At 40.5% G+C, this 14,542-nt stretch overlaps 1 protein-coding gene across 1 annotated transcript in view; it reads right to left on the bottom strand.

Annotated features, from left to right (window-relative positions):
• The window catches only part of tyw1 (tRNA-yW synthesizing protein 1 homolog (S. cerevisiae)), a 58,016-nt gene that overhangs the window by 38,125 nt on the left and 5,349 nt on the right, over nucleotides 1-14,542 (bottom strand). The window contains exons 7-10 of the mRNA XM_054625440.1: nucleotides 13,250-13,372; nucleotides 5,309-5,441; nucleotides 880-932; nucleotides 645-763 (exon numbers count right to left, since the gene is read on the bottom strand). Of these exons, the coding sequence (XP_054481415.1) occupies nucleotides 645-763; nucleotides 880-932; nucleotides 5,309-5,441; nucleotides 13,250-13,372 (428 nt within the window). The remainder of the gene's footprint in view (nucleotides 1-644; nucleotides 764-879; nucleotides 933-5,308; nucleotides 5,442-13,249; nucleotides 13,373-14,542) is intronic.

The following is a 14,542-nucleotide window of genomic DNA, read 5'->3' as shown; positions in this document are numbered from 1 at the left end:
TTTGAAGCCGTTTCTTTCTCAACTTTTTTTTTTTGCAATCTGAGCGAGAAATGTCCACTTCAGTAGCACTAACATACACCAAACTCTCCTCCTTCCTTCCTGTCTATACAGGTTTGTTCATGTCATTCTTACACTGATCCATACAATATTTTATTCTTGAAAACATGGCGAAAATATTTTTTCTCATGGCTGTTGACAGTACTTTGTGATTTATGGAGTGACACCTTCCAAAACCTTTGACTCAAATGTGTCAACAAAATAAAAAAGCCGATCCCAGCTGTCATTGGGCGAAGGCAGGGTACACACACACAACCAATTAACATCAATTAACCTAAGGTGCATGTCTTTGGACTGTGGGAGGAAGCCGGAGAACCCGGAGAGAACCCACGCTGACACGCGGAGAACATGCAAACTCCACACAGAAGGCCGTCTAACCCGGGAATTGAACCCTGGTTCCTCTTGCTGTGAGGCGACAGTGCCAGCCACTGCACCACCGTGCAGCCCCTTCTTATTTTCAGTGCAATCATTATCCTCTGTAAGCTGTCAACTGCCGAACACGCATCACTCCAACAATTATCTCCAACATTATTGAAATGAATGTAGCCCCTTTGAAACTGCAGTGACTTCACCCTTCAGGTACATACCTCCAGCAGAAGACACACTTGTTGGCACAGGCGAGGCTGGGCGTGGTCTCCATGCAGCGGTGGGACTCGATGCCATAGAACGTGTGCTTGTAACAGCCTCCTCTCCCTCGCAACATGGACTGATCAACAGAAAAAAAACGAAAAAAAAAAAACACCTTTCATGTGATTTGTGCAATCATTTAAAAAAAAAAAAAAAAAAAAAAAAAAAAAGTCAAATGCTGCGTTAACCCGTTACCTTGGTCCATCGACAAAGCTTCACTCCAGAGTGACTTCCAATGAGTTTGTAACCTGCACAGAGAGAGAGAAAGAAACAAGAGAGAGAGAAAGAAACAACATGTGAGGGGAGCAGTAAACACCTCTTTGACCTGGAGCCATATTCAGCAGATATAACACATAGAAAAGGTGGGGATCCTGTTTTCTCTGAGCGTGGTTCATCAGCAGAGCCCTGCTAAACCTTCACAAAGTCACATTCAGTCACAGTCCTCTGAGGCTACTGAGGGTCTCTGGCAAAGCAACTCAAGGGCACGTCAGCAGTAGGGAGGAGGTGATGGGGTTTCAAATTCTCCGTTGGCACAAAGGGAGGATTAAAGTACTTCACAGGTCTGCCTCTCTATCCTCTCATACCACCGTGGCCCTAATACAGCTGGCTACGAATGGAGACTCTTGGGTGAGGCTTTGCAGGCTTCACTGGATTTATTTTCCTTCTTTTACACATTGTCCTCTGTGATGTCTGTCAAAGAGAATAGCTTCATCTGTATCACTTAATCTGCTCAAGAAATACCGGGACATGATATTGGGATGGCTTCCAGGGGAATCATGAGGGGCTCAGTTTTTAAGACCCAACGTTTAAATGAAACTTTCCAGTTAAGCCGAGCAGCTACAGAACAGAATTGATTTGGAATTCAGGTGGGAGCTCTTTTTCTTTTTTTTTTTTTTTTTTAAATCTGCTGTTAAAATCCTTGTAGCTGAAATATCTAATCAAAACACAGCAGGATATTTGTGTCGATTTGATGCTATATGAGTCAAATAGAAATAGTATTCATCAAGGCTGAATGGTTAAAATACTTGTTTTTGATACATATCAGCTGAATATAACAGTTTGCCTTTGATCAAAAATGTTCTTTTGAGAAGTAGAACTAGCTCACACACACAGAGTTCCATTTTTTATTTTTTTTGCTGGAACACCTAATGTTTGAAGTGCATTTCCTCTTTTGGGCAAAAAGTTGGCTGACCAGCATCAACAGTTTTCCACCTGTAACATTCTCCACTAACCTTGCTCCAAGCATATACACTCCCAGGCCAACAAGACTGTGGAAACCACGGTAGGTAAGTGGACCCGCTGGCAGTTTATTTAACCTGTAATGATAAGCAACGTTTCCGCTCTCATGTTTGTTAGGGAAAATTGATTTCCGATGCCTCTGTGTCCTTGAATGCGTCAGGGACGAGGGTCGAGCCAAGGTAAAGGGGAGGTGGATGGAGAGAAGGAAAGAAAGGTCTTTCTATCTCCTCTTTCAATGTTGTCTCTGAGAGGGGAAATGGGGGGTATTCTGCCCAATCGATTCTCAACACCCTCACATCTAACCTTCTTCTTAATGAGACAGCATCACTCTGGTAAATTTAGAATTAAGTGGAATAACCGCATTGCGTTTTTCTACCCCTGACAACTGGTCAAATTGCTGTTTATATCTATGTCTTTTGAAAAAGGCATCTCTTCATCATTTGATCCTTTTGGATATTTTTGTGAAATTAATTCTTGGGTTGTGGCCAAAAAGAAAATATTTTCTGACCGTTGAACCCCAAATTCTAATCAGTACGTCTTTGAGTCCAGGTGGATGTTTGAGCCAGATTTGAAGAAAATCACTCCAGGTGTTCTCTGAGATATGGCGTTCATGAGAACGGGAGGGACGGACGAAACCCCCAATCCTGCTAAATGATTGAAAATGGATTGAAGGGTGTTACTCATCAGCTTCCATTGACTGTATTAGAGACCACCTGATTCTCAACCAACTCTTTAATGAAGACTTCAATTTGCCACTGACAGGTAGCTCGCTGATAAAAAATAGCTGCAGAGTAGAAACAAATCCTTACCCACAAGCTTTCAATCCGTTTAGAACAACTCTCCAGTGGGCCAACTGTGGACTTAAATAACTTGAAATAAAAGACAACATTATTGACAATTTATACTTTGATACTCTGTCCTCGACTCTGAGCTGCCTGGGGGAAATAAATCTAGCAGGGAGGGAATGCGTTTCATCAAAGAGAGGGAAAATCAGCCTAATCAGTCTGGAGAGGTCTGCAGATTCTCTTTTTTTTTTTTTACAGGATCTCACAGGAACTAGTTTCCCAAAAAAAGTGATTTAAAAAAGAAAAAGGCAAAATATATTTTTTTATGTTTGAACCACACTTATCTGTAGGCCTTTCACGATAATTATTAATACCAAACTGTTTGATGTGCAGATATACACGTTTGAATCCCTTTTGAAAATTCCAGTCTCCTAAGTCACAGCAAACTATTTTCTTAAATGTGCAGGATTATGTTCACATTTTCTTGGACATTACACAAGAGTTTCAGTGACTTTTATATCCATGGCATGCCAGAAAAAGTCTGTAAAGGAAATACAGCCTTCCAAGACCCAATATCAGCAAAACGATGCCAAAACTTTTATCCTTTATCCTTTCATTGCAGATGAAACAAACCGTCGCACCATGAGTGACCGTTGCCAACATAAACACCATGAAGCGGGTCAACATTTGGTCCAATGAAGCGAAGTCAGAGTCCTATTTATAGAGAGTTGTGTAAGCCACCAGTGGGGGTTAACTGGCTGGAAATGGAGAAGAGATAGTAAACGTTTCAGACAGAACTAATGAGTCAACAACCGAGACTGAGGCTTTATGCACAGAGAACATACGGATATACTGCATGTGGCTTCATTTACCAGAACACAAAGGTGCAATATCATAAATGTTGAGCCATACTCAACACATTTGACTTCAATACATCCATTTGTTTTAAATAATTTAACAAAAAAAAAAATACTGGATTGACAGTGTGTGTACGTTAGGGTTATCAGGTGTTCATGTGTAAGAGTTATTTTAGTGAGTTCATTCCTTTTTTCAAATGAAAAAAGACAAAACATATCAATAAAAAGGTGACTACAGTACAGAAGATGAACGACATAGTCCGGACTTCGAATTAGGATATGTATGAGTAGTTCTGTTGAGATTTTGGTGTGGGAGGAGAGAGAAGTGAGCCTCCTGAGAGGACTGGAGGAGGCTGAGACACTAATTGGACTGCAATGTATCATTAAGTGCCATAAGACAATAAGCATTCTCTGGCTTCTCATGTAGCACCTTGTCATATGCTGTATAGATTAAAAAGGCCCCCCCGTGTTAAATCTGTGATATCGGGCTATGAAAATGAAATTGGCTTGAATGACAGTCATCATCATGTGATGCGTGTCCACATGTGGCCATTAATCACACGGGGACACAGGGATGCCATTTCATCAGCTGATTAACTCAAACATAATCCGTACAGTTGTTCCAATGTGGGACTCATTTCTGCGTGGCGTGCCAGACTAATAAGAATTTGAGACCTGTGGAGCGACCTGGTAGCAGAGTGGTTACATCGAACTGTCCCGGGTTAGATTACAGCCTTGGGCCCTTTGGCTGAGTTCAAACATCAAGCCGCAGTGTTCAATTCGGATCTATTGCTCAGATGCATTTGTTCCTGTTTTTGCTGTTCACATCATCTTTATTAAATGTGGCCAATATCAGATTCCAGTGTGACGTGGTCACGGTCCTAAACTGACCTGCACGCAGGACAGGCAGCATGCTGTCGTACGGAAGTAGGCCTGGAGGCCAATGAAGTCAGCGTTCAAGGATTCATTTATTTTCCTGAAGCAAAGGCTGCAACCTCCGTGTCAGAGCCAGGAGTCTTGGGGTTGTGATGTGGATAGAGTGATTCACACCAGAGCAGAATGCGACAAATGTCGATCTAAAGTGACTTAGAGGTTACATGAGTTCTAATACGACTTTCTAGACTGAAGTTGCATTGAAAAAAATAAATAAATTAGACCCACTGCTCACGCTTTATCAGAAAAATAAAAAATACCAGGTCCGAGTCACATATTTGTAACAAAAAAAAAAAAGATCTGATTGTGGACTCATTTGCCTGCAGTGTGAACGTAGCCTTGATGCATGTCATACCGCATTCCACCCCCGCAATTTTTTAAAAAAAAGCATTTGAAGGGCAGTAAACAAGATACTTGAGAAAAAAAAAAAAAATCAAAATTGACTCTCCTGGATATTCTTGTACGATTAACTGCTGAAACTTGAAGAAATGACGTGACTCATAACTCATGTTTTAAAGTGAATTACAACTTTTCTGCCCTTGTGGAAACAGAAAGGTTAAGGATATGCTGACAAGCAGCTGGTCTGTAATGTTATTTATTTATTTTTTTACTGCAAAGCAGTGCAGCTAGATAATATGAATACATTATCCAGAGTCACCGGTGACACCAGCAGATGTTTATTTGGAAACGGCCAAATGTTTTACACTCCAGTCAAAGAGAACTCTTACAGACCATATTGACGTCTCTTCATCATGTTTCTCATTTGTTGGATTCTGTGTAAACTGAATATAAATCTCCAATTCTCCTCACCTTGTTTTGTCAGTGCCACTCTCAGGACAGGGGTGATCATCTCTCTTCTTTCCCCCTCGTCTTCAATCTTCTTCACTCCGTTCACCTTGGACAGCTTCACCATCTGGCCGTCTCCTCGACCCTCCTCTTTGCTCTGTGGAAGACACAAAACTCAGAGTGACGTATTGTTTATAACTGATGGAATCTCTGAAAACAATCTGGCGTTTTGCTTGGTTGCAACCAGCGTCTGTCACAACTATAAAATCATTAACTGCGATGTTGTAAATTGTAACAAAAGGATTTCAAATGTTTCAGCAAACAAAAGAATAGACCAATAGTGTTTTTCTGAATAATGCATGTTTAAATATGCAAATTAGGCATTATCCAATGCATACTTTTTGATGAGTTTGGGAGAAATCTACAGACCCAAGTCGACAAAGAAGTGAAATAAACACTTACATGTGCATTTTAGATGATTTCATTCCACTAATTTGAATGAAGACATGTTAAGGAAGCAAAACGCCTGCAGTGTCTCGTCTTGACTGACATGCACTGATAGTTACTATCCAACTTTGTCAAGCATACCAAATACATTTAGGAATCACCTGTGTACGAGTGTTCCCTCACCTCTAGCAAAAAAAAATAAAATGAACACATTTGCAAACACAAAACTTCGGCAGTTACAAAATACATCATTGCACACAGCAACAGTACTTTCTGTCAACACTACACTATGAGAGGTATTGAAAAGTAAAACAAGTGAGTCATCATGTTTTAGGACATTGTTCCGCAACCTGCCCATTTATCACACGTCACTTGGATTCCTTGGATTAAACTCACACAGGATGCAAGATCAGAGTTCTGAAATGTTAAAATCAACAGCAACAGAGAGGGTGAATGGAATAAAGAGATTCTAAGAGAAAACTACCCATCACAATTATATTAACTCCAACGGTAGATAACAGGGTCCTCAAAAAGCCAGTTGGAATATGTGGTGTTCTGCTTGCCACATGATATGATGCTCGCCGCTATAAAGTTAAAAGCAGCTTTTGATGTTGGATTTGACTGAAGATCAAGGGTTTAGGTTCAGCAGTTCTTGTGTGACTTTGTGTGCCACATACCCACTGCATGAGATTATCAATTTTTAAATAAAAAGGAACATCATAGTGTCAGGACAGCGCAGGGTTAACTGGGTTTAGGGCCCTTCAAGGGTCCGGTGAAACGGAACAAAAGGTCTTATACCAAAAGCTTTTTTTATTAGTATGTAAACCCACTTTTTTTTTTTTTTTTTTTTTCCTTCCCCCAGACACAACAGACGGTGAAGTCTGGCTACAGATGTTGCCCACTGCATTGGAACAGGTATTACTTTTTAGTGAAGCGTGGTGCCTTTGAGGTTAACAACCCTCTGTCCAATCACTATGCTGCTGTAAATGAGCCAAGACCATGTGATCACCCCTCAATCTAAAGTTGTGTGCAGCATCATCCATGTTTCCTGGAAATCCATGGGCTCTCCTCAAGTCAAAGCCATTTCCATCTTTTCACAAATAATTCCCCCTTGAAATCAGCGTTCTCCCGTGAATTCCGAGCTTCTGTTTCTTAGAACGTAACATTCATTTGGAGTCAAGTTTGTTTCCACCCGATGATTAAAATTCCATATTTAATGTCCTTTTAGCTCCGTTTTGGTCTTTACTAGTCTCGCATGGCCGGACCTACCTCCACAGCACTGTCAGAGCTAAAGAAAGGTCTCGCTCCACAAGGTGGCAAACTCCACTTCTGCCAAGTGAAGCCGATATGGAAGTGTTTTAAAACTTGCATTCTCTCTACTGACCAGAAGGGGGCGACTCCTCTGGTTGCAAAAAGAAGCCTGATTTTATAGAAGTCTGAGAAAATGACCCTACTTCTCAATTGATTTATTCCATCAGTAAACATTGTAAACATGAGTTTATGCTCAATCTCTAGTTTCAAGTCATATTCAATACAGCACTATGTTCAACTGGTAAATTATGGTCCCTTTTGAGTCAAATAGACCATAAAGCGGGGTATGATGTAGGGTGGGCTTTATGAGATTGACAGGTTGCTGCCGCTACCAGAGCCGTATATGTCGTCTCCACGTCACTCCTACACATTCAACATATGGTTACTTTCATTCATCGATTGCTAAAAACAACAACATGGCGTTTGCCGTAATCCAAGATGCTGACGTGAAACCGTAACGGCAGTCCAAAAACTAATGGGTTATACGATGACTACGTCCGATTCCTATATACAGTCTACGGGCCCCAGACATTATCTGCTTATGGCAACCATCAAATTTGAAAAAAATAAAATGAAAGTTATTTCATAAAAAAAAAAAAAGAGAGACTGAATATAACATAGAAGGAAAAAAAGGAAGAATGACCTCATATGTGTTTACAGCCCATCTGTGTCTGCTGATGAACCTGCCAATGCATCCAGAATCTAAGCCCCAGGCAGCCATCTAGCAGCTCTATCTGAGGCCATGTGTGGCCGCCATTAACCGGTCTCTGCCCCATGATTCCATGACAGCATCAGCGCACAGCTCCTTGGATGAACAGACAGGGGGATGCTGTGAATAAGTAAGCCATCGCACACTGTCTTCCGCCATCTCATGTTCATGTGGAAAAGGATTTAGCGCTGGGTTGGATGACATTTGGAAACCTAATTCATCTCTCTGTAAATTATATGGGGTGCTGTTTTACTTTGGGTGATGGCAGTGTTTCTAAATAAGTATACTAGTACCGGCAGGAGGTACAAAAGATTTATTTTTAAATGCCAATTAAAAAAAATATCAGTCATGGAGAAAATATATATAAAATATATATATATATATATTATTTATAATGTTCTATAACGATGTAAATATGAGTTTGATAAACCACACGTTATATCGAATAATTATATTTTCAATTCAATCATGAACTGCCACGACAAACATTTATTTTTCAACGAAAAATGTTTGGGTTTTAGGGGATACTTGGCTGGAAACGAAATTTCAAAGGGGGTAGGTTTTTGAAAAAGAAGTGTGACAAGCACTTGTTTCAAGGATAAGGATAAACCATGCTCTATCTCAGTTATCAGTGCAGGTTGACAGTCACTCCACCAAGAAGTCGATCTGGGAAAGCATCAGCCACAAAGAGGTACAATCACCAGGCTCAAATAGCACATATCTAAACTGGGCTGAAGATTCTGTAGCCTGCAATCCAACCCACAAAATGGGATTCATCACCATCAGTCGGTACAAATGTCCACCTTCTCCACATCCCTGACATATAAGATTCTGACAGCAAACGGTGCGACAATCTGTCCCCGTGGTGTTAGCGTGCAGCCCCCAGCGATTGGTCTGGCCGCCGTCTCTGGTTCCCGCTGCTCGGCTTTCACCCTCTCGCTTGAGAGCTCACAGACGTGCAGTCATGGCCCAAGCCTGTCTGGACTAACAGAACTGGGACATCTCACAGCACCGTGTAGTGCTCTGGAACCATGACCCTACATGGGGGCTTATGCAGACGGACGGTGCAGCGATGGCACGCGGGGGCAAGCAGGTGATCACGGGACAAACATGATGGTACACATGTGAGGGAGAGCACAGGGGCATCGGGTAGAAAGAGAGAAAAAAAAAAAAGACGGGCTAATCTGCCATTTTGGTTTTAGTCGTCAAGGATTTCTTTAGTTCTTTATGCTTTTTTTTCTTGCTGAATGACTTATTTCCAATAAACTTATGCGCACATCTCTGGTAAACACAAGTTTAAAAATGGTGCTTTTGTGCAAGTCTTTGTGGAGAATCTCAATTTTGCAGATCTGTCTAATAAACCAATTGCCCTACCAAATACAAGCTCGCCCTTAAACGTGAAACCACAAAATGATGATTGTACACGCTGCAATTAGATCGCCCTAAAAAGGTAAACATTGGCCTTTGGGTTAGTAATTGTATTCCTTATATGATTTAATTAATTAAAATAATCTAAAATGCAGCTTAATAGTGTTTTTTTATTAATAAGAGATAAGAAATAGATGTCATTTTAAGAAAATTAAAAGAGATGATAACACATGTTTCGTTGAAAAAGCAAAACCAGAAAAAAGTCAGAGAAGTTCAACTCTGCTTTCTCCCTCTGGACACGGAGCTGAAAACATCAAAACCCAGTCCAGGAGAACTGTGTGTCCGCTCTGCTTAATGATACGTTCCACATTAACTCCTATCTGGCAACAGTCCCACGGCATGAAGTGGACCCAGTCTAGCAGAAACAGACACCTCCCGGGACAAAGTTGAGATGTCGATGCAACGAACATTTGAGCAAAATCATTAAGAGAAACAATAGAAATGAAGCTTGTTGTCACTTGGCAGAATACGAGTAGAACTGCAGCCAGAGACTGATATCGACTGGTTGGGCAATATGAACTGTGAGCTCTGGCAACCAATCACAGCATTGGGCACACTTGAACAAAAAACAGAAATATGATACAAATATGTATCATCAAGTTCAACACTAATCCAGTCATCCTCATCCCTGATTACATTGTAACATTGTTAAACATTTTTAAGTGTAAGAAATTTGAGTCCTCAGTCAGGGGTATAAAACCCCTTAAAAAAATAATAACTCCCCTATTTCTTCGTTTACTAACATTTCAACATTTAATGCTAGACGCTCCCTTGGGTGCCTTACTGGACTGAATTTTAGGAGAACATGTTTTTACCATCTGTTCAGTTGAGACCCTTAAAAAGAAGATGGAGACTGACTGGACCGAAGGAACAGAGCCTCCAGATCTGATGCAAATTAGTGCCAGAGGATGGAAATGTGATGCTTGCTGCAATTGTGTGCTGTCTGTGATTAAGACAAGTAAACAAATATAATCAAACATTGCCATGTCCCATAAGAAACTCTGCCAGATAGTAAAATACTGAATTTGGAAACAAACCAGTTTCAAATTTATCACAATATCTTGAAAACAGCCAAGTAGGAAACACACGATTGCAGTATCAGTGTTGTAAATTGTGAGAGGAGCAGATTTGTGCCTAAATTAACGTTACCGACCATTTATAAGGCTGTTTCAACGCCTTAAATAGGTAAACAAGCCATTGTGAAGAAATATCAATTTGATAAATCATAACTTTAGTTCTATTTAAAACATATGGACATGATAAATACTTATTAAATGAGACCAAATAATTGCATTCAGGTGGATAACAGGACATCTCATTCTTTTAATTTCCTCTCATCTGTTCAACAGACTTCATTAACTCTAGGCTTTCATTACATTCAATGTAATGACTCAGCTACAATTAATCAGAACAATATAAATATTCATTTTCTTACACCCCTAAAAACAATATCACCTGGACATAAAACCAGTGTGATTCGCTTAAAAACTCTCACAAACCCTGATTGAAAGCACTTGAACACCGACTCAGATGGTCAGCAGTGTTTAGCTTTGGTTTGGTTACAAAAAAGGAAATAAACATCTGCTGATGTTCACATGCAAATATAGCTTTGGGATTGAAACGGCTGAAACCCCACTTTAAAGTGAGATGTGAGCTGCCTGCATATGAGAGTCTCTGCCATCACCTAGTGGCCAAACGTTTTTTTTAAAAAAAATGCAATATTCAACTCATTAACTGCAAAACAGATGTGGTTCCACACTGTAAATTAGCCAACTAACATATTGGAGTCAGTGGAACTTCCTTGTTCGCACTTAATTTGCAGCTCGGTTAAATACTTGTCAGCTCTCGGCAAACGTTTAATCTACAAACTAATTACATCTCACGCCGCCTGCACTGTGTGACCAAATTATGCACAAAAAAAAAAAACAACAACACTAATTAGTTACCACGGAGAGATAAACGGCAGAATTGTCATCCTGACATCGGAGCGTGAGGATACAAGTCATCACGATGATCATACTGAAAAGGTTACGTGACGAGGTGGCCCATTAGAGCACATGGGAAGGAAAGACAGGAGGAACACGGTGCTTCCTTGTAAAACGCTAAATGAAACAAACGCCTCGTGAAAGTTTAAAAAGAGATCTGGCTCCCTCCACGGCTGCAGACATTACTGAGAAGTACCGAGCGTCTCAGGCACCTCAAGTCATCAACTGATGTCTCTTCCCATAGGTTCATGCAAGGCTTACAGACAGGCCTGTCCAACCCTCACAGAGTTTACACACATTATGCTGGAATATTCATGTCACAGGAGCAAGGACAAACCGGGGACCAAGTGCTGCTTAAGTCTTGTTTCACGTCTCTGACGGACACTCCCACTGCAGAACCAGCAGTGTCAGCACATTTACTCACAGCATTAGGTTTTCATGAGAGCAAAATTCCCAATCCACACAGGCTCCTGTCAACTTTAGTATTGTCTTGACGTATTCCCTTGAGTTACTGAAAGAAACCCCACACCTTTCTAGTTCGCCAACTTGTTCCTTTGGAGCCAAACGGAGGCTAACAGGAAGTTTGATTTGAGGTCAGAAGTTTTTTGTTGCGAGCATCTTGTTATGACCTAGCATTTAGGATTTGACATTATCACTTGCCTTGTAAATATGCCATTTATTCTCTTGGAACAGTTCATTCTTGTACAGTTCTTGTAGAGTTTCTACTCTTATACTAGCTGTAAATACCCTTTATTTGGAGTGTGGCCATATACCAGCGTTGATGATTAAATAAAATATTAAAACCACACATATAATAACATCATGTAAATAACACAGTACCTCTTACATTGTTTTATATACATACAGACTCTCTCTCCACCTCCCTACACTCGTATTCTAAGAGTAACTAATTTAGTAAAACAGAGACGAAAGACACAATAACTTTAAAAAAAAAAGAAATCTATAAATATCGTAATTATATTGTTATTGTAAGTTATTTTGGCAATGATAATCGTGAGGTGAAAATTGGGTATTGTGACAGCCCTACCTCTTATTTTATTTAATCCCATTTTTACTTCCCTACTTATCAGTTTATTTCTGTATTTGTGCTGCTGCAACACCTGAGTTTCCCCTCCGTCTCATCTTATCTTATAATTTCCAGTTGAGGCAGGAGTTTGAGCTTTTGAGGAGTTTTAAACTATAAGAACATGAACAGTATTTTGGCATTGATGTTAAACAGGTACATTAAGAAGAACCAAACAAGGTAGTTGCTTTGTCTTTCATTGCATTAATAAGCAAGCCTGTAGTATACACCAGGCAGAAGCAAATACCCAAGGCTTTCTCTCCGAAAGGCCTTTATGGCACCCACGGGTGTTTTCCGGAATCCGTTTGATTTTCGTATGCAACATGAAACTAGTGAGCAGCTAATTTTCGCTCTGATTTTACGTACAAGAGGACTTTGAAGACAATGATCTGCAGCTCAAACAAGCACATAGAACACCTACATGTCTTCTCCTTCCCTTCACTCTGGTAGCTCTCATCTGTGCTTCAGTCCTCGCGAAGGAGGCCGACGAAGCCTCCTCCTTCTCGTTTTTTTGTGCTTTTTTTGAGTCACTCGTTCCTCACACGTCTGTGCAGTGGGCGTCCTCGCTCTTACGCAAGCCTCCGCTTCTCGCCCTGCCATGGGGTCTGGTGTCTATCAACCCATCTGCCATTTCTCCCTCTATGACACTTCTTTTTCCTCTTAGCTCGACGCGCATAGACAGAGCTGAGGTGGTGGAAGCTCAATGCCTCGTAGATCGTAAACCTCAACGCGGAAACGCTGAAAATAAACCTGGTGGATGACGATCCGAGCTTCAGCTTCAAATGACTCAACAAACGAACTGGGATATTGTGAAGCAGACAGCTTCTTCAAACCTCAAATTACAGTATTCACTTCTGAATGCTCATTTTCATCGTCTTATCTCTCTCTGTGGTGTTGCCTCAGAATCAGCTAACAGCTGTAGAGGAATCGCTGTAGACTTATGAAGACGCTTATACATTACTAGAAAAAAAAGGGTGGTGTGGCTGTGGACAGAGTCTGACCTTTGCTCTCTTGGCACTGCTCATGATGTTGCCCAGATCCTCCATGTCGACCACTGAACCGGATGTTTTCTCATCCTGCAGACCAGACTCCTCCCCGTCGCTGCTGGACTCAACCAGATCCTCCTGAAACAAGACAGCCCAAAATATGGTGAATAAAAGACAAGGTCAAATAAAAGATCAAGGACATGGTGACCAACCTAGAACCAATAAAATACATAACCATGATTGAGTGAGGGAGCCTTTAGAGTGCTGCAGGGATGACGTATATTTTTGCATCGCATTCTGCATCAAATTCAGCATCACGCTGGTTCCCTCAACAAAAAGCCAATTGGATGTTTTTTCATTGGATTATAGCAGAAATCAGCTCTGTGGCAAATTTATACTTTCATATTTTGTTCAGCAAGAAAATCGTCACAGACGAAGACCTCTGTTATTATCTCTGAAACGTTAATGCAATGACATTTTTTAGTCTCATTTAGCCACTTGTTAGCAATCCGCCTTTTATAAAGACACTTAAAAACAAATTTTACTTTGCAGAACACAAACATTAAAATTTCCTCAGCTTGGGATAACCAGATTTATTTCATCCTTTTAAACAAAAAAAACAAGATCTTCCTTGTTGTCAGTGTTTTGGTAGGGGGAAAAAAACAAGTTTTATGAAATCTTAAGTAAAAAGGTAAAAATAAAACACCAAAGTATGGTTTACAATTTGTACTACTTTGTCATTTTACAAGGGCCCTCATCATCAAATGTCGATTGTAACAATAAATGTTATTATGGATGTCACCATACCTTATATGTTCCTCTATGTGACTGATTTATTAGAAGTGCAGTCTGTGTCTCTTTTGGGCTTAGAAATTACGACAAAATTGAACATAAAATAGTATTACGATAAAAATGACCACGTTTACCAGCCAGCAGTAACTACTATGCATATTTAAAGGAACATTGTCTGCGTTTGCACCACTTATGTTGTAAACTGCATGTGCCATCATCTGATGTGACTTGTGTGGGGGGCTGTTCACAGCGTTTCAAAAATACAACCTAGAGCAGCCTATTACAAAAATACTCTGGACAATTTATGGTAGACTACAACGTGAACGTTTAAATGATCCGGAACATAACTAACTACATGGAAATGTCCAGGTATTCAGGAAACACCTGGACATGCATGTTGATTGAGGATTTATTCATCACAATGCGTTCCCGGTGGCGAAACTCCTGCCCAAATTCATGAGCCGTACATCGGGTAGATACATCACGATGATGGTCCCCTCGCCACAGCTCTCAGCT

The sequence above is a fragment of the Anoplopoma fimbria genome, chromosome 1 (assembly GCF_027596085.1).
Source record: "Anoplopoma fimbria isolate UVic2021 breed Golden Eagle Sablefish chromosome 1, Afim_UVic_2022, whole genome shotgun sequence".
In the NCBI taxonomy this organism is placed as follows: domain Eukaryota; kingdom Metazoa; phylum Chordata; class Actinopteri; order Perciformes; family Anoplopomatidae; genus Anoplopoma; species Anoplopoma fimbria.
The sequence above is the reverse complement of the archived record's forward strand: the minus strand, read 5'-3'. Positions and strand labels throughout refer to the sequence as shown.